General features: G+C 36.0%; 1 protein-coding gene across 7 annotated transcripts in view; it reads left to right on the top strand.

Moving 5' to 3' along the window:
- Window positions 1-27452, top strand: part of HERC2 (HECT and RLD domain containing E3 ubiquitin protein ligase 2) — a 234929-nt gene that overhangs the window by 67241 nt on the left and 140236 nt on the right. For 6 of the 7 annotated variants that reach the window (XR_004627758.1, XM_019809923.2, XM_019809922.2 and 3 more), the window contains 6 exons: window positions 1539-1790; window positions 7771-7964; window positions 13668-13868; window positions 17851-18079; window positions 18186-18310; window positions 23317-23495. Coding sequence is in view for 6 of the 7 variants with exons in the window: in XM_019809923.2 (XP_019665482.1) it covers window positions 1539-1790; window positions 7771-7964; window positions 13668-13868; window positions 17851-18079; window positions 18186-18310; window positions 23317-23495 (1180 nt within the window). In the remaining variant the exon portion in view is untranslated. Of the gene's footprint in view, window positions 1-1538; window positions 1791-7770; window positions 7965-13667; window positions 13869-17850; window positions 18080-18185; window positions 18311-23316; window positions 23496-27452 lie in introns of those variants that run through there. The other variant, XM_019809924.2, reaches the window with a different exon arrangement.

Here is a 27452-nt window from a genome sequence, read left to right as displayed (position 1 = left end):
GTTGTTTTTAAGTGTCCATTGTTGAGTGATTGTTAGATTTTATAAACCTCTTAACCAGAAAATCTTTTCTTATATAAGCCTTATTAGGGTTTGTTCTTGAATTCTTTGTGTGAAACTGCTACGTAAATAAAGCTGTGTGAAATTTTGACTAAATTGCTGTGATTGGAAACTATACATGCTGTTTACCTCACATTGGTGTTTGGTGCAGATGTCATATAGGGAAATGTCCCTGTTATATTACTATTTTTTGAGATAGTTGGTATAGTAGAAGCATCCTGACCTGTGAGGTCTGGTTCTGGGGTGACAGGGTCACTGAAAACATTGGAGAAAGTGGGAATTGCCAGCTGGGCTATGTGAACAACAGGCATTTTGCAAGGCATGTAAGTGTATACACATTCTCGGATGCTTGTGTATGGGTTTGCTGCGTTGAGCATTGGTGTGCTTATGTCATTGACCACCCACTAGTGTATCAGCTTCAATTTTAGATCAGGGATTGGCTGTTTTCACAAATAGACTTGTATTGGAATGCCACCTTGCTTACGTATTGTCTGTTGCTGCTTTCCTGTGACAGTGGAATAGTTGGATAGTTGTGACAGAGACCACATTGCCCATAAAGCCTAAAAATATGATCTGAACTTTAACAAAAAGTTGTTGATCTTTAGTTAAGATTATTTAAAATAGAACTTATTTCTTCTTTTACATTTCTTCTCATTTCCTCATCCTCTACAGTTTTTCCCAGTTTTTTTTTTTTCAATAATTCACATTGATTGCATTTTTGCAAAGTTTTTAGCTTTGCTATCAGAGTAAAAAGAAACCAACCATATTTTTGTAATTTGTTTTATCCCTTTATGTAATATTTAATTAGATTATACTAACAAATGCTATTGGAAATAAATGCTGTCATGCAGTTAACTTGTGGTGAGCGTGACAGGAACAATGTGCAGGCAGACCTGAGAGACGCGGTCAGGGAGCGGCAACTTTTTGTGATGGGCCAAGCTATGGTATTTTATGGAGGCAGTGGAGCTTTTGTTCTGTGTTTACTGCTTGGTTGAACTGAACCCAGTCATTGAGCCCGAACTAGTAAGGGTCAGGACGTTCTTATTCTTTTAGCTAAAACAAAAAGAAAACCTAGCTGTCCTTTTCTTAATTGCTTCTGTATTACCCTGAAGTATAAAGTAGATTTCATTTAGTCAGTATCACCTGTATAGTGTTAACTAAATATATTCGTGGTCTAGGTTTGTTATGGGTTATGTTGAGTATTTTCAGCCATTTGAAAGTTGCATTAAGGGGCACCTGGGTGGCTCAGTCATTAAGCGTCTGCCTTCGGCTCAGGGCGTGATCCCAGAGTCCTGGGATCAAGCCCCACATCAGGCTTCTCCGTTGGGAGCCTGCTTCTTCCTCTCCCACTCCCCCTGCCTGTGTTCCCTCTCTCTCGCTGGCTGTCTCTCTCTCTGTCAAATAAATAAATAAAATCTTTAAAAAAAAAGTTGCATTAAGATGTACAGTTATTTTTACTTAATATATTTGTGTTTTTTTAGGTCAGGTGTGGTCTTGGGGAGATGGTGACTATGGGAAATTGGGCAGAGGCGGTAGTGATGGCTGCAAAACACCAAAGCTTATTGAAAAGCTTCAAGACTTGGATGTTGTGAAGGTTCGATGTGGAAGTCAATTTTCTATTGCTTTGACGAAAGATGGCCAAGTTTATTCATGGGGAAAAGGTGACAACCAGAGACTTGGGCATGGAACAGAAGAACATGTTCGTTATCCCAAACTCTTGGAAGGCTTGCAAGGTGAGTGCAAGATGTAAACTTTTAAAACTCTTTGAAGCTTTTCTTTAGTAATCTTTTAAAGTTTGCAGGTTTTTCTTTTTTTTTAACCTAATATTTCATGACTGACTTATCATTCGAAGGCTTTTACCCACATTTTCATAGGTATAGATAATAATGGAAAGTAGTTTGTCTCTATTAAAAAATGGTGTAGGGCCCCTGGGTGGCTCAGTCGGTTAAGAGTCTGCCTTTGGCTCAGGTCATGATCCCGTGGTCCTGGGATCAAGTCCCACATCAGGCTCCCTGCTCTGCAGAGAGCCTGTTTCTCCCTCTGCCTCTGCCATTCTCTGCCTCTCCTCAATAAATAAATAAAATCTTTTAAAAAAATGGTGTAGAATTATTCTTACCAGATTTTATTTGAAACTCATTTAGTTTTATTAATATTGATAAGTCCTTCTTGTGACAGGCATCTATTCATCAAAGTAAGCTGGCCCTAGTGAGATTAACTTCTATTGGTGAGGTTACTGATAGTTATACTGTAGACATTGCTAAGAGGACAGATTTGCATGGTGCTGTGGAAGCAGAGTGGGAGATAGGATTGGTATGCTTGAAGTGGTCTCATTTGAACTTATCCTTGATGGATAAATCCTGCATGTTTGGTTTCAAGGGCATCTAGCATGCATTCTAGATAGAATGGGAGCCAAGGCATGTAGGTGTGCTTTGCAGATGCCTTCTGAAGTGTGGAAGAGCTTGGTGATAGGTGTATCAGGTGGCCTGTAGTGCTAAAGGGGGTGGGCAGACTCTTTTTTAAAGGAGTAGGCTGTAAGTATTTTAGGCTTGAGTACCATACATTGTATGTCTCAACTACTCTTTTTCTGCTGTTGTAGCCCAAAAGGAGCTATAGACAATAAGTAAACAAATGGTCCTGGCTGTGTTGTAGTACAACTTTATTCACAAAAATAATCCTTGGCCTGTGTTTGCATGAGAGATGAAGTTTGTTGAATCCCTGAGCTAGATTCTACTTTATGTTTTTGCTTTTTAGTCAAGGGAGTTTGGAATTGAGACTTTTAAATGGGACTTGGTTGTTTCTTTCCCCCTCATTATTATTTTCAAACACATTCATACCTTGGAGTGCCTGGGTGGCTCAGTTGGTTAAGCGTCTGACTCTTGGTTTTGGCTCAGGTTCTGATCTCAGGGTCTTGAGATCAAGCCTCGCATTGGGCTCTGTGCTAGGCATGGAGTCTGCTTGAGATTCTCTCTCTCCCTCTTCCCCTGCTCACACATGGATGTGCTCTCTCACGCTAAAAATAAATAAAATCTTTAAGACTTATTAATACCTTGATGACAAGAAGGTATTATGGTATTTATTATTTTCTAAGCTTCTGAAATAAGTTGTAGGGTAATAGAGTTGGTTGTATGTTATGGAGCTGTGTTTGAATTTTGTTAGCCTTCTTGTTTATATATTTTTTCCACTTAGGAAAGGAAATCTGCTTCCTCAGCTACGTTTATTAGATACAAAGATAGCTTGCTATGAATGCATTTAAATGATTGATGGTACAGTCATTTTGGCCATCACTTATGTCAGTGTATGATAGGCTGTCAAGATAGAATTGTTCTCCTTACTCTGGTAGTGCTTTGTAGATGAATTATTTTTTATGTTGACATTTTTGAAAACATCCCTTGTGTTGGTCATGTTAGATTTACTATTAAGCAAAAATATAATATTTTAATACTATTTAAATGGAAAAACATACCTGTATCATTTCATTTTGGAGAAAAAGATTTTGTTTTAGAAAACTTCCTTAATGAAGACAGCCCACAATCTGGGCTATAAAGCACATATTAACATATTTAAAAGAAGAGAAGAGAGATCAAACTATGTCTGCTCTCAGACTACAAGGGAATTAAACTAAAAATTGTAACAGATAGTTGGATAATCCCCAAATACATGGAGATTAAACAGCAAACTTCCAAATAACACACAGTAAAACAAAAAATCTTAAGAAAAATTTTAAAATATTTTGAACTAAATGAAGATGACAACAACTTCCCAAAATTTAGGGGATGTAGTGAAAACAGTGCTTAGAAGAAAATTTATAGCATTGAATGCATATATTAGAAAAGAAGAAAAATCTAAAGTAAGTAATCTTTGTGCACAGGAAAGAAAACAATGAAGTGTAAAGATAGGGTGCCTGGTGACTCAGTTGATTAAGTGTCCGACTCTGATATTGCCTTGGATCATGATCTCAGGGTTATGAGATTAAGCCCCACATTGGACTCTGTGCTGGGCATGGAGCCTGCTTAGATTCTCTCTCTCCCTCTGCCCAACCCCCCTGGCACACTTTCTCTCTCAAAAACAAACAAATGAACAAGCCACTAAGATGTAAAGGCAACCTATAGAATATAGAATGGGAGAAAATATTTGTAAATCATATATCTGATAAGGGGTTAATATCAAAAATATATAAAGGACACTTACAATTCAGTAGCAAAACAAGCAAAAAACCTACCCCATAACCAATTTGATTAAAAATTAGGGAGAGGATCTGAGTAGACATTTTTCCTAAGATGAATTATAGATGGCCAACAGGTACATGAGGTAGGTGTTCAGCATCAGTAATCATCAGGGAAATGCAAATCAAAACCACAGGTGAGAGAACACTTCATACCTGTTTGAATGGCTGTTATCAAAAAGACAAGAAATAACAAGTGTTGGTGAGGATGTGGAGAAAAAGAAACCCTTGTGTGCTGTTGATGGGAATGTGAATTGGTACAGACACTGTGGAAAATAGTAAGGAGGCTTCACAAAAAACTAAAAAAAGAACTATCATATGATCCCACAATTCCACTTCTGGGTGTTTATCTGAAGGAAGTAACTATATGAACTCAAAAAGGTGTCTTCATTCTCAGGTTCATTGCAGCATTATTCACAGTCACCAAGATATGGAAACAACCTAAGTGTCCCACTGGTAGATGAGTAGATAAAGAAAATGCAGTATATACCTATGATGGAATATTATTCAGCCATAAAAAGGAAGGTAATTCTTCCATTTGTGTTAATATGGATGGACCTTGAGGGCATTATGCCGAGTAAATAGGTCAAGTAGAGACAGACAAACACTGTGTCATCCTACTTTTATGTGGAATCTAAAAAAAACCCCTCAAAACTCCCCCCAAACCCCTACCAAACTCGTAGATACAGAGAATAGATTGGTGGTTGCCAGATGTGGGGTTTGCGGGGGGTGGGTAAAGTGGGTGAAGGTGGTCAAAAAGTATAGATTTCTAGTTGTGATTAAGTCCTTTGGGATATAATATACATCATGGTGACTGTAGCTAATAACACTTTATTGTATATTTGAAAGTTGCCAAGAGAACAGATCTTAAAAGCTCTCATCATAAGAAAAAAAAATTGTTATTATGTGTGGTTATGGATGTTAAAAAGATATCAGTAGTCTAAGTTTCCACCTTAGGAAACTAGATATAGGAGAGCAAATTGAATCCAAAATAAGAAGAAGGAAAGAAATAATGAGAATTAGAGAAGAAACTAATGAAATTGAAAACAGAAAAATAATAGAGAAGATCAAGGAAACCAAAAGCTTGTTCTTTGAAAAGATTAATAAAATCAATATACCTTTAACTAGGCTAAGAAAAAAGGAAAACAGGACACAAATTACTAATATCAGAAAGGAAAGAGAAGACATCACTACAGATCTTATTAACATTTTAAAGAGGATAAAGGAATACTAAGAACAACTCTATGCCCGCAAATTTGATAACTTAGATGAAATGAACCATTTCTTTAAAAGAACAATTTGCCAGAATTCATACAAGAGGTAGACAAACTGAATAGGCTTATATTTCTTAAATTAAGTCAATAATTAATAACTTTCCAAAACAGAAAGCATGAGGCCCAGATGGTTTTACTGGTGAGTTCAACCAAACATTTAAGGAAGAAATTATATCAATTTTCTGTAATCTCTTTCAGACAATGGAAGCAAAGGGAATACTTCTTAATTCATTCTACAAGGCCAGCATTACCCTAAAACCAATGCCCGACAAAAATACTAGAAAAGAAAATTACAGACCAACATCTGTCATGAATATAGATGCAAAAATCCTCAACAAAATATTAGCAAATCAAATTCAACAATGTATGGGAAGAATTAAACATCACCACCAAGTTGAATTTATTCTGCATGTGCAGTGGTGGCTAGTTCAACATTCAAAACCAATTAATGTAATCCATCAAATTAAGAGAGTGATAAGAAAAATCATATGATCATATTAATAGATGTAGAAAAAGCATTTGATAAAATCCAATACATGTTAATGATAAAAACTTTCAAGAAACTAAGAATGGAGGGAACTTCATTAACTTGATAAATAATATTTATAAAAATCCTACAGCTAACATCATACTTAATGGTGAGAAACTTGAAGCTTTCCCACAAAGATAAAGTACAAGAAAAAGATCTGTCATCTCACCATTTCTTTTCAGAATCATACTGGAAGTTCTAGCTAATGCAACAAAACAGCAAAAAGTTATTAAAGGTATACAGATTGAGAAGGAAGAAATAAAACTATCTTTTTTCACAGATGACATGAATGTTTATGTGGAAAATCTGAAAGGATCAACAAAAAAGCTGGAAGTAATAAATGATTATAACAGAGTTGCAGGATACAAAGTTAATACACCAAAGTCACTTGGTATATATCTTAGTTCCTATATACCAGCAACTAAGAAGTGGAATTTGAAATAAATACAAAATACCATTTTGTATTTATTAATTTAATACATTAGTATTACATTTAATACATTAGTATTGAAACAGTGAAATAGGTGTAACTCTAAAAAGTAAGTACAAGAACTATATGAGGAAAATTACAAAACTGATGAATGAAATCAAAGGAGAACTAATAAATTGAGAGATATTCTATGTTCATGGATAAGAACACCAAATACTGTCATTTCTTTCTGTCTTGATCTATACATTTTATGTGGAGAGGCAAAAGACTGATTCTAAATTTTATGTGGAGAGGCAAAAGACGTAGAATAGCTAACACAGTATGGAAGGAGAAGGGCAGGTTGGAGGACTGACTACCCAACAGCAAGACTTAATATAAAGCTACAGTAATGAAGAAAGTGTGACATTGACTAAAGTGTAAACAAATAGATCATTGGAACAAAATAGCTGAGAAATAGACCCACATAAGTATAGTTAATTGATCTGTGACAAGGAAGTCAAGGCAATACAATGAAGCAAAGGTAGCTTTTTCAACAAATGGTTTTGGAACAAGTAGATATTCATATGCAAAAAAAAAAAGTTGATGGACGAGGCTGTGCATGTGTTGGGGTGTGGGGGGCATATGGGAAATCTCTGTGCCTTCTCAGTTTTGCTCTGAACCTAAAAATATTCTAAAAATAGAAAGTCTCTTGGGGCACCTAGGTGGCTCAGCCGTTAAGCGTCTGCCTTCGGCTCAGGTTGTGATCCCAGGATGGAGCCCTGCATGGGCTCCCTGCTCAGCGGGAAGCCTGCTTCTCCCTCTCACACTCCCCTCGCTTGTGTTTGCTCTCTCGCGGTCTCTCTCTCTGTCAAATAAATAAGTCTTTAAAATAAAAATAAAAATAGAAAGTCTCAATGAGGCAAAAAGAATATATTTTGTGTGGTTATACCTTGGGAAGGAGAATATGATTTAATGATTAATTAAAATACACTTGTCTCTTTCTGAATGAAAATCTGAATAAGGAGAAAAAAGTAGCTTTTTTTCATATTAAGGTAAGGAAAAGATCTTTTCATACCTTATTTAATTTTCAGGCTGTGGGTCTTAATAAATTGTAGCTAGTAAAATGTAATGGGTTTTAATAACATACATGAAGCAGGTGAATTATGCATTTTAAAGCAATGAATTATCATTTAGAAGTTGACATTAAATACCCCCTGACCTGAATGACCCACAGCAGAAGTCAGGTGTGAAGCTGTATTGTATCACTCTTTCCTCCTAGGGAAGAAGGTAATTGATGTGGCTGCAGGCTCCACCCACTGCCTGGCTCTGACTGAGGACAGCGAGGTCCATAGCTGGGGGAGCAACGACCAGTGCCAGCACTTTGACACCTTGCGTGTGACCAAGCCGGAACCTGCTGCACTGCCAGGACTGGATACCAAACACATAGTTGGAATTGCCTGTGGACCTGCTCAGGTACTGAGTAGATAGTTTGGTTAGATATTTTGTGGAATTTTGGCTTCCTGTCCTTCATTGCTAGTATGTAGAAATACCATTGACTTGTGTGTGTTGTCCTTATATCCTGTAGTTGTAGTCAGTATGATGTTGAAGAGTTGTGGGAAGGCACATCCTTATTCTTTTTTTTTTTTAAAGATTTATTTTATTTTATTTATTTGACAGAGAGAGAGAGGCAGTGAGAGAGGGAACACAAGCAGGGGGAGTGGGAGAGGGAGCCCCATGTAGGGCTCGAGCCCAGAACGCTGGGATCATGACTTGAGCCGAAGGCAGATGCTTAACGACTGAGCCACCCAGGTGCCCTCGCCCCTGCACATCCTTGTTCCTGATTGTGGTAGGAAAGCATTTAGTCTTTCACCGTTAGCTAGGATGTTAGCTGTAGGACTTTTTTTTTAGTAGATGCCTTATCAGATGAAGGAAGTTTCCTTTAACTCCTACTTTTTTGAAAGTTTTTTCTAATACTGAATAGATGCTGAATTTTGTCAAATGCTTTTTTCTTTTCAAATGATATGATCATGTAGTTTTCCTTCTTTAGTCTGTTTATATGGTAGAATATGTTAATTGTTTTTCAAATATTGACCAAACCTTGCATTACTGAGATAAACCCCACTTGGTTATGGTATATTATTCTTTATTATATATTGTTTTATTTGATTTGCTAATTACATTGTGGAGGATTTTTCTCTTGATGGTTATCAGAGATAATTGGTTTGTGGTTTTTTTTTTTTTGTGGTTTTATACTATATGTCTGTAAAACTGGCCTCATAAAAAGTGTTGGCAAGTGTTCCTTTCTCTTTTGTTTTCTAGAAGGGATTGTGTAGAATTAGTGTTATTTCTTCTTTAAATGTTTTTTTGTGAATCCATCTGAGCCAGGAGATTTCTTTCTCAGAAGATTTTTAAGTAAAATTGTTTCTTTAAGAGATACAGCACTATTTATTTTATTCTTGAGTGGGTTTTCCTGGTTTGTGGTGCTCAAGGAGTTTGTTCCATTTCATCTAAGTTGTCTGATTTTTGTGTATGAAGTTTTCCTTAGTATTCATTTACTAATCTTTTGAAGTCTTTGGGGTTTGCAGTGATATTGTATTGGTAATTTTCTTCTTTTTTTTCTTTGTCAGTTTTGCCTAGACAAGGTTTATCCATTTTATTGATCTTTTTAAAGAACTAGATTTTAGTTTCATTAATTTTTCCCTTGTTTTTTGCTTCCTATTTCGTTGGTTTATTCTCTTGTCTTTGTTCTCCCCCTTTAGCTTGCTTTGGGTTCATTTTGTTCTTTTTTTTTAGTTTCTTCAGGAGGAAGCTTAGGTTAATTTTAGACTCTTCTTTTGTAATATTTAAGCACTTGATGCTATAAATTTCCCTCTAAGCAGTGCTTTAATTGCACCCGCACATTTTGATATTTTTTCATTTTTGTTCAGTTCAAAATACTCTCTTATTTCTCTCGAGAATTGCTCTATGACCTGTGGATAATTGTGTCATTTAGCTTCAAAATGTTTGGAGGTTGTTCTGTTACCATGCTGTTACTGATTTCTAGTTTAATTTTACTGTGGCTAGAGAATAGACTATATGATTTCAGTTCTAGATTTGTTAAGATTTGTTTTATGTCTCAGGATATGTTCTCTTATTAAGCGAATGTTCAGTGTGTGTGTTTGAAAAGAGTTGTGTATTTTATTGTTGATGTATTTTGCTGTTGTTGGGTGAAGTGTTCTATAAATGTCAATTAAATCCAGTTCATTGACGGTATTATCCAGTTCTACGTCCTTGCTGATTTTCTGTCTGCTTGTTCTGTCTCTTTCTGGGAGGTTAGCGTTGCTATTTCCAAGTATATTATGTATTTCTCCATATCTTTTTTCAGGTCTATCAGTTTTCTTTAATTTTTTTTAATTTTTATTTATTTATTTTTTAAAGATTTTAATTTATTTGACAGAGATAGAGACAGCCAGCGAGAGAGGGAACACAAGCAGGGGGAGTGGGAGAGGAAGAAGCAGGCTCCTAGCGGAAGAGCCTGATGTGGGGCTTGATCCCATAACGCCGGGATCACGCCCTGAGCCGAAGGCAGACGCTTAACCGCTATGCCACCCAGGCGCCCCTATCAGTTTTTTTTTTTTAAATATCAGTGTATTTGACCATTAAAAAATTATGGTTGACTCTACAGTGGCATTAAGTATATTCATGAGATTGTTATCGCTGCTGTCCATCTCCAGATCTTTTTCATCATCCCAAACAGAAATTCTGTACCTATTAAACAATTACTCTCCATTTCTCCTCCCCCTGGTCCCTAGTAACCTCAAATTTACTTTCTGTTTCAGTGAAACCTTTTGTGTCTGACTCGTTTCATTAAGCATAAGGTTTTCAAGGTTGATCCATGTTGTAGCATGTTTCAGGATTTTATTCTTTCTAAAGGATTAATAATATTCCATTATATTTATATCCCACATTTGTTCATTTATTCCTCCTTCAATGGACACATGAATTGTTTGTACCTTTTGGCTGTTGAATAATACTGCTATGAATATTTAATGTACAAATGTCTATTTGAGTCCCTACTTTCAGTGTTTTTGAGCATATATCTAGGAGTAGAATTGCTGGAGCATATGGTAATTATGAGGAATTTGAGGACCAGTCAAACTGTTTTCCACAGCAGCTGCATGATTTTTACATTCCCACCAGATAGGCAGAAGGGTTTCGATTTCTGTACATTTTTGTTCACACTATTATTTTCAGCTTTTGTTTGTTTGTTTGAAGCCATTAAAGTGGGTGCAAAGTAGTATCAGACTGTGGTTTTGATTTGCACTTCCCATAGAAAAGATGTTGAGCATCTTTTCATGTGCTTATTGACCATTTGTATATCTCCTTCGGAGAAATGTCTTTTAAGTCCTTTGCCCCTTTTTGAATTGTGTTTTTTTTCCTGTCTTTCTTTATTGAGAAGTTCATGACATATTGTGGATATTAATCCCATGGCAGGTCTATGATTTACAGCTGTTTTTTTTCCCCATTTTATGCTTGTCTTTTTGTTCTGTCGATAGTGTCCTTTGATGCACACAAGTTTTTAATTTTGAGTAAGTCCACTTTATTTATTTTTTCCTCTGTTGCCTATGCTTTTGGTGTTATATATACCCAAGAAATCCGTTGTCATGTAGATTTTACCCAGTGTTTTCTTCTAATAGCTTTATAGTTTTAGCTTTTATGTTTTGGTCTTTGATCCATTCTGAGTTACTTTTTGTATATGGTGTAGGGTAAGGATCCACTTTGATTGTTTTGCAGTTTGTAGAACTGCACCGTTTGTATAAGAGATTGTTCTTTCCCCATTGAATGGTCTTGGTACTTGTCAAATCATTTTACTGTATAGGCAAGAGCTTATTTCTGGGCTCTCTATTCTGTTTAATTGGTCTGTATGCCAGTATTTTATTGGTACTTTATGCTAGTGCCATACTGTTTTGATTACTGTAGCTTTGTAATAAGTTTTTAATTAGGAATTGTGAGTCTTCTAATTTTGTTCTCTGTTTCAAGATTATTTTGCTTATTCGGGGTCACTTGAGATTCCATGTTAATTTTAGGAGGGTCTGACAGTTTTTGTTTTATATATTTTGAAGCTCTTTTTTTTTTTTTTAAAGATGTGTACAGATTTAGGTTTGTCTTGTCATCTTGGTGAATTGACACTTTTATCATTATGCAGTTTGTCCCTTATCCTTGTTGTTCTTTGCTGTGAGGTCTCTTTTCTCTGATTTTAATGTAGGTACTATAACTCTTCATTTAATTAGTGTTTGCATACTGTAATTTTTCCATCCTTTACTTAAAAATTTTTTTTTAAATTGAAATAATATATATTCATGGGAATTTGCCAATATCATAGGTCTTGTTTACTGTAGCTAGATAAGAAATTCATATTTTAGTTCCTTTGCCTTTCCATATAAAGTTTAGAAAGTCTTATATATTGGCAAAAATATCTTGCTTGAATTTTAATAGGAATTGTGTTCAACCTCATCAATTTGTGGAGAATTGAAAGTTTTGCTATATGTAGGCTTAAAATCAATGAAAATGGTATGTCTAAACATTTACGTACATCTTTGATTTCATTTATCAGCATTTTCACTGTATAAGTCCTATACATGTTTTTTTAGATTTACAACTTTTACTTTTAACCTGCCTATCTCATTATGCATAGAATTTCTTGGGCACTATGTATAGGTGCATTTTTTAAAAAAATTCCTGAGCCAATCTGTCTTTTAATTGATATATTTAAATGTAATTTTTGGTGTATATAGATTTAGGTCTTCCATTTTATTGTTTGGCTTTTGTTTGTTTTCTATTATTTGTTCTTCTGTTGTGCTTTTCCTGCCTTTTTTAGAGTATATGAACATTTTTTTAGTATTCCACTTAACCTTATTTGAATTTGACTTTATTTTTCTATATAGTTTTTTTTTAGTGGTTGCTGTAGGATTTACCATATACATACTTAACTCTTTGCAGTCTACTTAGAATCAATATTTTACCATTTTAATTGGAATGTAAAAACCTGTTGTTTAATTTTCAAGTGCTCGGAGATTTTTCTAGTTATTTTCACCTAGTTTTTATTGATGTCTAGTTTCTGTTGTTGATTTCTGGCTTAATTTTATTATGTTCCGAGAACATACTCTATGATTTCAGTTCTTTTAGATAATTATTTAATGATTAAATATTCTAAGTATGACTTTATTGTACTATTGCCGAGTGTTCTATAAATGTCAATTTGTTCTAGTTCATTGATGGCTTTGTTCATTTCTTGTAATTTTTACTGATTTTCTGTCTCCTTGGTCTGTGTTATCAGGGGGTTAGTTTTTCTATCTTCAGCTATATTTTTGTATTTATCTTTTATTTCTGTCAGTTTTTAATGCCACGTGTTTTGTAGTTAGGGGTGCATATTATTCAACATTGTTCTGTCTTCTTGGTGAATTGACCCATTTATCATTATATAATGTCTCTCTTTAGCCCTGGTAATTTTCTTCTTCTGAAGTTTGCTTTGTCTGATATTAATATAGCCATTTTCTGTCCCTTTATTTAGCTTTTTAAATCTTTATATTTAAGGTAGATTTATTGTTGATACCATGTAGTTAGGTTTTGGTTTTCGTATATCCTGACAACTTCTACTTTTTGTTTGTATGTTTAGACCGTTTAAATTTAGTGTAATTATTTATAAGTTGGATTTATTTCTAACATTGTTTTTTGCTTGCTCTCTTTTTTTAAATTTCTTTTTCTTTTCCTGACTTCTTTTGGGTTATTTGAATAATTTTTAGTATTCCATTTTAACTTATTGAGTTTTCTCTGTGTACTTTTTTAGTTGTTGCTCTACAGATTAAATGTACCTAATCTTTTATTATTTACTTAAACAGTTACAAGTGGATTATGATCCTCACTGTCATCTATTAATGTGTATCAATAATTTTGAGAGTGAAAAGATTTTTAACTTTTTATCTTTTTATTTGTGGTACAGTGAGATTGGGTCCTAAAATGAGAGAAAATTGGAAGCTGATAGTATATGAACTAGACCATGAACATTTGGGACACTCAGAAAGATGTATAAGTAATAATTTAAGGCATCTTTGTAATTCATAATGGTGAATCTCTCCTGTGAAACAGTCAAAGAGCTGAATATGTATATTCATTTAAGTTCTTACGATTCTTCCGTAGAGTTTTGCCTGGTCATCTTGTTCTGAGTGGTCCATTGGCCTCCGTGTCCCATTTGTGGTAGATATCTGCTCAATGACTTTTGAGCAACTGGACCTCCTATTGCGGCAAGTGAGTGAGGGGATGGATGGCACTGCTGACTGGCCCCCACCTCAAGAGAAAGAGTGCATGGCTGTGGCAACGCTGAATCTTCTACGACTTCAGGTATTAATGATTTCCTTTCCTCTCCCACCCTTTGTGTTTTAGGTATTTGTAATAATGTTTATGTATATTGAAGGGAATGGGTTTTAGCCTGTAAAGTGAACGGCTAATGAAAATTTAAAGTATTTAAAGTATTTAGATTACTTAGATTAGGTTATTTAGATTATTTTGGAGTATAATTTGTATAAGGTTTAAAAACAATCAGTATAGTTATCTTAAATTTATCCTGAAAGTCAGTCTTTGCATGCGGGTGTGTGTGTGTATGGATTGTGTTATTTCTGCAATAATCAGCTTGTTTGCATTCATCATGGAGTCAGTCTTGAATTTACGTTCTTCTGTGTGGAGAAACAACTGGGTGAGGCAATAGATAATTGAGAGACCAGCTGGATATGCTAGCCAATCTCTCCTCTGGAGTGTGAAAGTTCAACTCATTAATCTTGGGCTGCCTCCAATAGTACCTCCACTTTGTCACAGGGAAGGTTAAGGTTTAAAGTCAAAGTAAGAAAAGCTATAAAAATATTTTTCACCTTCTTTCCTTTCTTCCACCCTTCTTCCCTTCCTTTGTCTCTTTCTCTTTCCTTCTTTCTGTAAAACTATAGCTGAAATATTTTGTTGTCCTATTTTTCTTTTTTTTAATATCATTTTTTTTAAAGATTTTATTTATTTGACAGAGATAGAGACAGCCAGCGAGAGAGGGAACACAAGCAGGGGGAGTTGGAGAGGAAGAAGCAGGCTCATAGCGGAGGAGCCTGATGTGGGGCTCGATCCCATAACGCCGGGATCATGCCCTGAGCCGAAGGCAGACACTTTAACTGCTGTGCCACCCAGGCGCCCCTGTTGTCCTATTTTTCTTGGTAATAAAATCCTATGACAATGTCAAGAGTCTGGTTTTTCTTAACAAAGTAATTTTCCCCTTTATAATACGAGGATTTCTGTGAAACCAGTCATGTTGCCCTCTGCTCTCTCCCCATTTTTGCCTTGGTTTCTAAAAAGCACATGGATGAAAATGTAATGTTTAGTTACTTCTCTTTCCCAAAAGTCTTTGTAGGAGCTCATTTATTAGCTCCACTGTGGTCCCTTTCATGAATCTACCTAGTTTGTCGCTTCGCATGGTTTGTAGCAATGTTACTGTCTGGTCGGTGCTATGGAGAAAGACCTTGTACGTGTCTCAGGCTTTTTTCCTTTTGGCCCGTATTTGCCTGGTGCCATAAGTTTTTCTATTGCTTTATTCCATCTTTCTAGGTCCTTATGCTTTAGTTGTATCATTTTAAAAATTCACTTACAAAGCTTGATTCTTAAAAAGTATCCAATTTGAGAATCTTTATTCATTAGGTGAATTTAATTTTTTACGGCTATTGTGATTGCTAATGTATTTGAATTTAGGTTTTCTGATTAGTTTTATATAAGTTTATTTATTCTTCATTTTCTTATTTCTTGATAAAGTTTCCAAAACAGTTTTTTCTTTTCAAATACCTTTAATTGTTCCTAAGCTTTTCAATTTGACTTCTGGACGTTAATCATGTTACAAAAAAATTATATATTTGTTAATTCCACAAAGTGTTAAGTTAACCAGTACTTCTCTTCCTGAAAAACATAGGGGTTATAGGATGCATTAAACTTATACTCCCCTTTCCACCTTCTGTGTTTAAATTGTCAGGTAGGCTATTATTACACTGGATCTAAGACAGCCTGATTTATGGTGTGTGTGTGTGTGTGCCCCTAAAAGAAAAAAATGCTCCCAATTGCGATATGTAAGATGTATTTCTGATTAGGACATGAAAAGAAATTTTCCTCCAATTGATTATTATCATCATAATCATCATTTTTTAAGAGACCATCCTTACTTTGATATAGTCATCTTCTCTTTTTAAACCAATTTGTTTTGTTGTTGCTTACATCCTCTCCCGCTAGGGTATCTCCTGCAGTTAACTTTCTTCATCAAGGTCTGTGAGTTATAGAGTCTGAAAACTCTGCTTGAATGCTTCTTAAGATAGTTTAATAGGGCTTAGCTTTTTAGATTACCGTTATTTTATCAGCAATTTGAAGGTGTTCTTTCTTCCGATTTTTATTGTTGCTGTTGAGAATTGTTACATTGGTGTAATTGTTTCTTTGTAGCTAATTTGCCTTTCTTTTTGGTAGCCTTTCAGATGTTTTTTTGTTTTATAATTTTAACATATCATGTCTAGGTGAGGATTTATTTTTGTATGCATAACTTGAGGTTATGATTCTCATTAAATCTGAGATTACAGATTTTTGTTAGGTTTTGAAAAATATTCACTGTTTACCATTGCAATTGCTCTCTTTTTTATCTACTTTTCCCTTGGAGAACTCCTTCTCTATGTATGTTGAACTTTTCTCGTCTTCCTAAGTATCACAACTTCTTTGATATTTTTTAATCTTTTTATCTTTTTTAATGTTCACTTTCTGTCTTTCCATTCTGCCTTCTGGTTTTTCATTCAGTGCTCTCTTTTAGTTCCCAAATCCTTCAGCTGAATGTTCCATATTTTTGAGTTGTCCATTTATTTAATACATACTTGTATGATCACAGCATTACACATACTAATTCATTAAATCCATGTGCTACCCATCTGAGAGGTAGGACCCCTGGTGTGTATGGCACAGATGAGGATGTACAGAGAAGTTCGGGAATGTGGCCCAGGTCAGGTATCCATTGCATGGAGGTTCACGGCTAGGACCTGAGCCCAGGCTTTTCACACTTTTGCTTGAGGTTTTTATTCTTGTAGTTGTTTTTCTCATTTTTAGAATTTATATTTGGGCCTTTTTCAAGGCTTTCATTTTGTTCATTATATTCTTTTCTTCTGGGTTTTGTGCCTTCCTTGATCTCTAAGAACATTTACTTCTTTTTTTTTTTTTTTTTAAGATTTTATTTATTTATTTGAGAGGGTGGGGAAGGGACAGAAAGACTTCCAAGCAAACTCCATGCTGAGCGCAGAGCCTGACATGGGGCTCAGTCCCACAACCCCCAAGGTCACGACCTGAGCCGAAACCAAAAGCTGGATGCTTAACTGACTTGCCACCCAGGTACCCCAGAACATTTACTCTTTTTGTGGATTCATTCCAATGTTTATATTGATGCCTATTCTAGGGACATGAGTTCTGCCTCTTATAAGAGCTTTGTCTTTGATTTTCCCTTATGACCTAGTATGGCTTGTCCTTTCTGACTGTGACACCCCTTTCAGGGGAGGTCTTGCTAGGGGTATCTCTTTGCCTTTGGTTATGGTGATGTCCCTAAAGGGCAGTTTTATATTTGTGTCTCTGAAGTGTCATGTGTTTCTCAGGCTGTAGATGTTTTGGTGTTCAATTCTTGACTTGTGATATCTATACTTGGTTGGTATGAATTTGATTTTACATCTGCTCACAGGGCAGGCCAGGTCTCTGATTTCTTGTGGGGTCTCTTTCTACCCAAAGCCTTCGTGGGTAGTGTTGCCTTCAAGTCCTGGCTGGTGATAGACGGGTGATCTTCAGTGGCTCAGAGGGCTGCCATGAGCAGTTTGGATCTCAGGCCGAAGGCCTTGATCTGCTCTCAGAGCCCAGAACCTGTTAGCTCCTGCTATGTGTGTCTCTCTGAGTTCTGGTTTGGCCCTCGAGGAGTTTCCTTGTGTATTCTCAGCTTGGTTATATAATCTTTGGACTGTTTTTTGGTTGTATTATATTCACTCTTCTCTGTTTGGTACAGATGGTTGGGGGTGGGATAGCGGTTGCTGTTTCAGCTCTCTATTGATCTTGAGGTCTTCCACATATGTATTTAAAGTGGGTTTAAAAAATTCCTCTTAAAAATACCTTACCATTGATTCTCAGCTAGTACGGGTAAAATTTTTTAGTCTGGTTAAAAAAATTCACATATCAGAACTTTTCCTTTATTATTTGAATAAAATGCATTTTGAGGTATTACTTAACCTTTAATAAGTTTTGATATCCACTTTTTTTTAGGGCTTCTAAATTAAAATTGTTTTTCTCCTTTCAGTTGCATGCTGCCATTAGTCATCAGGTTGACCCGGAATTCCTTGGTTTAGGTCTGGGCAGCGTCCTCCTCAACAGCCTGAAACAGACCGTGGTGGCCCTGGCCAGCAGTGCGGGAGTGCTGAGCACTGTGCAGGCAGCTGCCCAGGCTGTGCTACAGAGCGGGTGGTCCGTGCTTCTGCCCACCGCTGAGGAGAGGGCCCGGGCCCTCTCTGCTCTCCTTCCCTGTGCAGGTGGGCTTGGGTGAGGAGCAGTAGAGGGGATGGGTTGGGCGCACAAGAGGGTGCCAAGAGGTGTTGGTGCTTACCTCACATTGGCAAAAGTTCTTTCCCTTTCCAGTTTCAGGCAATGAAGTTAACATAAGTCCAGGTCGTCGATTCATGATTGATCTTCTGGTGGGCAGCTTGATGGCTGATGGAGGCTTAGAGTCAGCCTTAAATGCAGCCATTACTGCAGAAATCCAGGTATGTTTCTAGGAGTCTGTATGTGAACTGACAGGCAATTTTTACCTGGCAGTGAGCTAAGATTGAAACACTGTACTATATGAAGAAATAGTAACCTATTGCCAGAATTGAAAAACTGAAACATAAAACTTTTAGTAACATCCTAATATTTTCTATAATTAAAGTCTTTTTTTATCTTACTAGTTAAAAAATTTATTGAGATATTAAGTATGATAAGATATATCTATCTTTCTCTGTTTAAAAGAATGTGACAGATACCCTAATCATATTATGAATAATTTCCATCACCCTAGAAAGTGCCATTGTGCCTCTTTGCACTCAAAAGTTAGGGCTCCCCTGCCTCCCTTAGATTAAATTAGCTTCGTAATTTAGTAATTTGGTAAATTAGATTAAATTAGCCAGTTCTGGATGTCATATATGTGGAAGCATATAGTATGTACTGTTTTGTGTCTGCTTTATTTTGCATTGGTAATTTTCAAACTCATCTTCATTGTTTTTACCTTTGAGGAATATTTCATTGTATGTTTATGGCACTATTTGTTTATCCATTCTCCTGTTAATAGACATTTGATTATTTTTGATTGTCTGAAGTTGCTTTGATCATGCTGTGTGCAGTTCTTTAGTGAATACGTGTTTTTTCTTGGGTAATTACTTTGAATTATAATTTGCTAGGTCTTATGGTGAGTGTGTTTTTTAGTTTCCCAAAGTGGCTATGCCATTTAATTTGAATCAGTCTATGTGAGAGTTCTAGTTCTTTCTTGACCTAACCAACATGAGTCATGTCATTCTTCATAAATTTAGCTATTCTTGGTGGAGGAGTGTGGTTTTTAATTTTCATTTGCATGTACTTAATGGTCATTCATAGCTTCTTTTGTTGCTTTCATAGTTGCAATAGTTTTTTATTTAAAAACTCACACTGACAAAATTAGATGAAGTAAGTATATTAAAAGCAAAATAAGTCAATTGGAAAAAAAGTCAATTATCATATGATCTTACTCATATGTGGAATTTAAGAAACAAAACAGGATCATAGGGGAAGAGAGGAAAAAATAAAACAAGACGAAATCAGAGAGGGAGACAACCCATAAGAGACTCTTAATCATAGGAAATAAACTGAGGGTTGCTGGAAGGGAGGGGAAGGGGGGTACAGGGATGGGGTCATTGGGTGACGGACATCAAGGAGGGCACGGATGTAATTAACACTGGGTATTATATAAGACCGATGAATCACTAACCGATAATACATTATATGTTAATTGAATTTAAATAAAAAAGAAAAACATCTTTGAAAAATACCTAAATATTTTAATTAAATTGAAAAAAATAGAAGAAATCATATATATAATGTTAGGAATAATGACCGTTCTTTGTGTAGCTGTTATTTTCCAGGTACTGTGCTGTGTACTTTACTTTCATTTTCTCTTTTAACTTTGTCAACATTGTTGAGTGGAAAAAGTGGTTTAAAATTCCATTTTATAGCTGTGAACATAAGTACCACAGAAGTGTAGTGATTTAGTTAAGGTGTCAAGACTAGTGAGTGGCAGGTTTGCTGACTCCAAGCCTCTTCATTTTCTTCCTCTTCTCCACAAAGCTTGCCTGATGGGAACAGTGATAGTGAACAGGCAGAGGCAGTCCATGTGTGGGTCAGACAGTAACCTTGACATGACCCAAGCAGTATTTTTAGAACCAATTAACTAATTATTTTTATTATTTATTTATTTATCTTATTAGTTTCAGAGGTAGAGTTCACTGATTCATCAGTTGCATATAACATCCACTGCTCATTACATTAAGTGTCCTCCTTAATGCCCATCACCCAATTATCCCTTCCTCCCACCCATCTCCCCTCAACAGACGTTTCTGCAAGAAAACATACAAATGGCCACTAGACACATGAAAAAATGCTCGACATCACTCAGTATCAGTAAAATACAAAGCAAAACCACAATGAGATACCACCTCACACCAGTGAGAATGGCTGAACTTAACAACTCAGGAAACAACAGATGTTGGTGAAGATGTGGAGAAAGGGGAACCCTCTTATACTGTTGGTAGGAATGCAAACTGGTGCAGCTACTCTGGAAAACAGTATGGTGGTTCCTCAAAAAGTTAAAAATAGAACAACCCTACAACCCAGCGATTGCACTAGTAGGTATTTATCCAAAGGATACAAACTGATTTGAGGGCACACATGCACCCCAGTGTTCATAGCAGCAGTGTCCACAATAGGCAAACTATGGAAAAAGCCCAAATGTCCATCAACAGATGAAAGGATAAAGAAGATGGGGTGTGTGTACACACACACACACACACACACACACACACACACACACACTCACACACACTGGAATATTACTAAGCCATCAAAAAGAATGAAATCTTGCCACTTGCAATGATGTGGTTGGAACTAGAGGGTATTATGCTAAGCAAAATAAGTCAGAGAGGGCAAATACTATATGATTTCACTCATATGTGGAATTTAAGAAACAAAACAAATGAACATAGGAGAAGGGAAGGAAAAATAAGATGAAAATTGAGAGGGAGGCAAACCATAAGTAATGCTGAACTCTAGACCCTATTAATTTAGTTAGCAAATGTTTATTCTTCACTTCCTGTTGGAGAGAGGGAGGGGCCTTTGGGGGGTGTTGGAGGGAAAGTGTTGTGGGGAGTAGAGTGAATATATATAATAATTAAGGTGCCTAAAACAAGATAACTAAAGGCCATTTATTTTAAAATTGTTATGAAGTGGCAAAAAAGGCATAAACAAAAATCTCATCATGTAGGAGTTGTTAATATACCAATATCCATTGTTAATAGTTTTGGTGTATAGTCTTCCAAATTTTTAAAGTTGCAAATGTTTACTAATGATACTGATTACTAATGATACTGATTATGGTGCTAGAATTAGTCTCAGTATATCAATTAGTGTTTTTTTTTACTCATCAGGTTGCCATGTCTTCTATGTTGAATATTTTATTATGTCCATTTGTTCTGTTGTTTTGGAGAAGTCTGTCATATGGAAAGGGAGTTCCTTCTTATTCCCGTTTTTTTTTTTTTTTAAACAACCTATTATTGACAATTTAAGTTCTAGATATTTTTACTACTATAAATAATTATTAATTATATTCTTATAGATTATAAGTCATTGAGTATAAGAATGATAATTAGGAAAAGGTTCTGGAAATGCAAATGTGCTGGGTCAAAAGCATGCACTTTTTTTTTTTTTTTAAGATTCTATTTATTTATTTGACAGAGAGAGAGAGTGTAAGCAGGGGGAGTGGTGGGCAGAGGGAGCAAGAGAAGCAGGGTCCCCGCTGAGAAGGGAGCCTCATGTGGGGCTCGATCCCAGGACCCTGGGATCATGACCTGAGCCGAAGGCAGACGTTTAACTGACTGAACCATCCAGGGGCGCCAAGCATGTACATTTTTGACCTTTCTGATTCATGTTGCCTCTTCTTATCCTTAAGAGTGAGGGGCCCAGTTCCAATCCCACCACTGAGGTCTTCATCCCTACACCCCTCAGGACTGGGAAGGACTGTTGGTGTTTAGACTGTTCTGGCTTTTGTCATTAGAAAATAAAGCCCAGAAAGAAAGAACTTTTTGGCTTTTTCACAGTAAATTTGGTCACTAGAGCAATGCTTGGTACATAGTAAGTCCTCGGGAATATTGATTGCATTTGACTGGCAAAGATACTTCCTATTTTTGTTTTTTGCTTTTTTGTTTCCTTTTTTAAAATAATAGCTTTATTGAGATCTAATTCACATACTATAAATTTCACTCTTTAAAAAAGTGTATATAGTTCACTGTTGTTTTTTTTTTTTTTTTGTATATTCAGAGAGTTGTGCAACCATAAGCACTACTATCTAATTTCAGAACATTTTCATTACTCCAAAAAGAAACTCTATGCCCCTTAACAGTCACCCCCCATTCCCTACTCCTCCTAGCCATTTTCAAATACTAATGTACTTTCTGTCTCTGTAAGATTTTCTGGCTCTGGACTTTTCATATAAATTGATTTATACAATATGTGACCTTTTATGTCTGGCTTCTTTTTACTTAGCCTAGTGTTTTCAAAGTTTATTTATGTTGTACCTCATTTTTTTTAAATTGCTAAATAATATTCCATTGTATGGGTGTAGCACATTTTGTTTATCCATTCATCAGCTGATGGATATTTAGTTGTCTCTACTTTTAAGTTATTATGAAAATGCTGTTGTGAACATTTGTGTATAGGTTTTTGTGTGGACATATTTTTTTCTTATAGGTGTATGCCTAGGAATGGAGTTGTTGAGTTTTATGGTAACTCTATGTTTAATGTTTTGAAGAATGGCCAGATTTTTTTCTTAAGTGACTGTGCCATTTTACATTCCTGGTAGGAATGTATGAGGGTTCTAGTTTTCCATATCCTTGTCAATGCTTGCTACTGTCCAACTTTTCTATTATAGCCATCCTAACAGGTGTGAATTTTCCTGATGACTAATGATGTGGAGCATCTTTTCGTGTGCTTATTAGTAGCCATTTATATATCTTCTTTGAAAATATGTCTATTCAAATCCTTTGCTTATTTTTAAATTGGTTTATTTATCTTTTAATTGTTGAGTTGTAAGAATTCTTTCTGTATTTTGAACACGTCTTATCGGGAATGTATCCTCTCATTCTTGGGTTCTTGCTTCATGTTTGCAAAACAGATAGACTGTGCATGTATGGGGCAGATCGCATTCAGTATTTTTGAGATCGGGAGTAAAGATTTTAGGGACATCCCAGAAGGAAGGGGAGACCATCATCAGTGGCAGCCTGGAGATTGGATTTGTAGGACAAGTAGTCTGTTTAGAAACCGAGCACCTTAGTAATGGGATTTCAGACAAGTGGACTTGGGCCAGTGTCATCTGGTGGTTTGTGAGTTACTGCACAGAGGCTGGGTCATCTAGGCTGTGAAATCAGGGCTCAGCCCAGGGTGCCTCTACACTTGCTACTAAGATAACGTGTTTCTGTTTTATGAATTACAGGATATAGAAGCCAAAAAAGAAGCACAGAAGGAAAAAGAAATTGATGAACAAGAAGCCAATGCCTCAACATTTCACAGAAGTAGGACTCCATTGGATAAAGATCTTATTAATACAGGGATCTATGAATCTTCTGGAAAACAGTGTTTGCCTTTGGTTCAGCTCATCCAGCAGCTTCTTAGGTAAATAGTATTAGATATATTTTAACAGGAGGATTATTGGTTTTCACAGTAAGATTGTGAGACCTAGCACTAGGGTCTAAAAAATGTGTTTGGGTGTTGAGGAAGAATAGGTTTTGGGGTAGAGAGCAGACTTTTTTTTAAAGTTTTTATTTTAATTCCAGTTAGTTAACTTACAGTGTTATATTAGTTCCTGGTGTACAATATAGTAATTCAACAGTTTTGTAAACTACGGTGTGCTCATCACAATTACACTACTTAATTTCCATCACCTGTTTAACCCATCCTCCGTTCTCTCTGGTAACCATCGGTTTGTTCTCTAATTAAGAGTCTGTTTCTTGGTTTGTCTTTCTTTTTTTTTCCCCCTTCTGCTCATTTGTCTTGTTTCTTAAATTCCACATATGAGTAAGATCATGTGGTATTTGTCTTTTTCTGTCTGACTTATTTTCCTTTGAATTGTACTCTCTAGCTCCATTCATGTTGTTGCAAATGGCAAGATTCCATTTTTTTATGGCTGAATCAGTATTGCAATATATATATATATATATATATATATATATATATATATAGTGTGTGTGTGTGTATATATGTATATGTATATATACACCACTATATATATGGCATATATATAGCATATATATATACCACATCTTCTTTATTTATTCATCATTGAGGGACACTTGAGCTGCTTCCATAATTTGGCTGTTGTAAATAATGCTGCTATAAACGTAGGCGTGCCTATATTTCTTTGAATTAGTGTTTTTGTATTCTTGGGTAAATACCCAAGTAGTATGATTGCTGGATCTTAACATAGTTCTATTTTTAACTTTTTGAGGAACTTCCACACTGTTTTAAGAGCAGACTTTTAAATATAGATGAGAGGAGAAATTGGAGTGTGTGACGTAGAACTAGAGATTCTAAAGGTTTTCACACAAGAGAAAATTGGAGTGTGTGAGATAAACAGGGAAAGATTCTTATTCTCATTAGTAAGCAGTAGATGCAAGTGAAAATCATCACGGTAGAGTTATTTCTTTTAAAACTCGTATCATTGCCTCATTGTGTATATCACAGATTTATGTGTATTACTTTCTAAGACAACTTCTAATTTAAAATCTGAAATAAGTGAAAGAATGGTGAGCATTATTTCTGAAGGCCCTATCAAGAGTAGATAAGAATTAATCAGGGTCAGAATATAAACATAGAAACCTTGGGCTGAAGTGATCTTACACTGTTGGGTGAAACATGTCAACCAGTGTTGCAGTGTCATTCAAATCAAAAAGACCTAAAAGCAAGGTAATTTCTGAAAGGCATTTGTTAGACAATGGAAAACTGTTGTCTCTCTATTTAACAAAACTGTTCTATGTAAACTTGGCTCCTGGTTTGTTTCCTTTTCTACACGTAGAGAAAGTAGAGCCCTGGAATGTTGGCTTAGGCGGCTAAGTCCAGAAAGCAGGGGGCTCTGCATGCAGGTCTAGAACAGTGGCGGGTGGTATGCTGCTGGTATGGGGGCAGCCTGCTTTCCATATGGAAGCCCCAGAATTTACTGGACACACAGTGAACTTTTAAGAGGAAGTTTTAGAGCTAGTTCTTTACTTAGATTGTAGTAAAGGCTAATTAAAAAAACTTTTTCCTATTTTTTTGTTTAGTCTGATTATTATTTCCTTTGATCAGTATCTCATACATTCTGATCTTGCGTACAACAAATTGAAAATGAATTAACTCAGTGTAGGTGGTAATGGAAAGAGTTTGGGATTTGTTCCTAGAAAATTTCAGTTGTGACTGCTTATATATAATTGGCAAGTGAAACTCTCTTCAGTGTGGGGGAGTAATAACAGGAGCAGTGTTTACAGAGTTAATTAAGGATCAAATGAGAAAACGGATGTTGAGTGCTGTGTAATTAAAAAGTAAAGTTCTATGCAGAAGTTTTCAGGCATAAAGCATGTATTTTGAGACACACTTCTTGAGTTCTTGAATGCCCCGCCCCTGGCTGAGGAGGCTGTGTCTGGTCCCCTGGTGTCTCTGGCAGAGAATGAGTGCTGGGTTCCCTGACCTCGGCCCATGGTTGTTTGCTCAGACTGTTTGTTCCCTTGGTGCAGAGAGACCTGTCTGTTTTACCCACCTATGCCTTTTCTGTATAGTCTGGTGGTCACTTGCCACATGTAGCTGATGCACTTAAAATGTGTCCAGTATAGCTGAGACTTTGAATTTTTATTTGTTATTAATTAAAATTCAGTTATTTTAATTGAATTCTTAATTATTACTTATTTATTAAAACTCAAATTAAAAAACTTAGACCTGATTTGGCTGTGTAAAAATTTTTGAGTATGTTTGGAATACCTTGGCCATATGAATTTAATTTTTCAGCTGTGCATTTTATGAGTCTAAGTTCAGATCAGGTATTTTCAATGAAAATTTAGCTATATGAATTGCAATGTGCTGAATGTATAAAGTACACAATGGCTTTTGAAGACATGCTGTGAGAAACCTAATAAATAATATTTCAGTACTTTTCCTTGTAGTTTAGATTTTAGTTGAAATAGTATTTTCAATGTATTGGGATAAATACATTATTAATACTAATTATTGGTTTCTTTTTATCTTTATTAATGTGACTGGCAGAACTTTTTATTTATTAATTTATTATTATTTTTTGCTTTTTATTATTTTTTAAGTTAGGCTCCACATCCAGTGTGGAGTCCAACACAGGGCTTGAACTCATGACCCTGAAATCAATACCTGAGCTGAGATCAAGAGTCGATGCTTAACCAACGGAGCCACCCAGGTGCCCCTGGCAGAACCTTTTAAATAACATATGTGGCTCCCTGGCATTATGTTGCTGTTGGACAGCACTCTCTGGACCATCCTTTATAATTTGTCTTCTGAACCTTTGACATGCAGGGAGGAGTTGGCTTCGCAGCAGTTTTATAATAAAGATGTACCTGCTTAAAAAACACAAAACAAAAGCAGCATGGAAGTAAACACTACTTTAGAAAAGTTTTGGAAAATAGAGACAGGAAGATGCATCAGCGCCTTTCTTACTAACAGAGTGCCTATAATCCAGGCTCTTTTCTTTCGTAAGTGTAGATAATGTGCCTTACCCACTGTAGAGGGAGACTTTGACATTTAATTTTCTTACCTTAAGTGTGACTGAAGGTAGTTCAGTGTGTTGACTTAGCTGATGCAGTTGTTGAAAAATAGTCTAAAGATGGAAGAGATTATAGAGACATTTTGTGTACTTTATTCCTTGGAAAGCGAGTTGAAGAAATTGCAGCTTGCCAAGAATAAGCCATGAAACAGATTTCAGAGTAACTCTTTAGTCTTATGCTGTCAAGGAGCCACAGAAAAACATTTATATTTGAAAATCAAGAGCTGTGAAGATTTTTTTAATTAGTGAACTCTATCAGAATTACACATTATGATTATTGTTCTGAATTTTTTTATTAAGGAAATAAGTTAAATTTTTTATTATATTTTATTAGTGTCTTTTGCTCCTTCTTGTATATTATAAAACCCAGATTCTAGACCTGTTTTTTCTACTGTGGCTATCCAGGCAGGGTATCAGGTGGTAGAAGAAAGATGAGATTGACTAGAGGCAAGACCCAGTGAGTACCTACCTTCATTTTGTGTGGCCAGGGAGTGGGCCAGTGCACCAGCCAAGGGCTTCTTGCTCCTCTTAGCGACTCGTTGGATGTATATTGGAGTTGTGTTGGGACTCCTAATGTTTCCTGCTTCTGTCCTTCCTCACAGTCCTGTTAGTTCCAGCAGTGTGTCGTGGGGGCAGGTGCAGTTGACAGAGGTTTTCCACAAACGGGGTATCACATTAGAAATCAAAGAAGTGGAGCAGAACACCTGTCTATGGCCTGGTGTTATGCAGAGATCCCAGACTCACCTGCTCAGTGGCAGTGCCAGGTGTCATCCAGCTAGTCCTCTTGCTCCTGGCTGGGATGGGGTTGGGATGAT

Source organism: Ailuropoda melanoleuca, chromosome 9, assembly GCF_002007445.2.
Source record: "Ailuropoda melanoleuca isolate Jingjing chromosome 9, ASM200744v2, whole genome shotgun sequence".
In the NCBI taxonomy this organism is placed as follows: Eukaryota; Metazoa; Chordata; class Mammalia; order Carnivora; family Ursidae; genus Ailuropoda; species Ailuropoda melanoleuca.
This window is presented reverse-complemented; position numbering and strand designations above follow the sequence as displayed.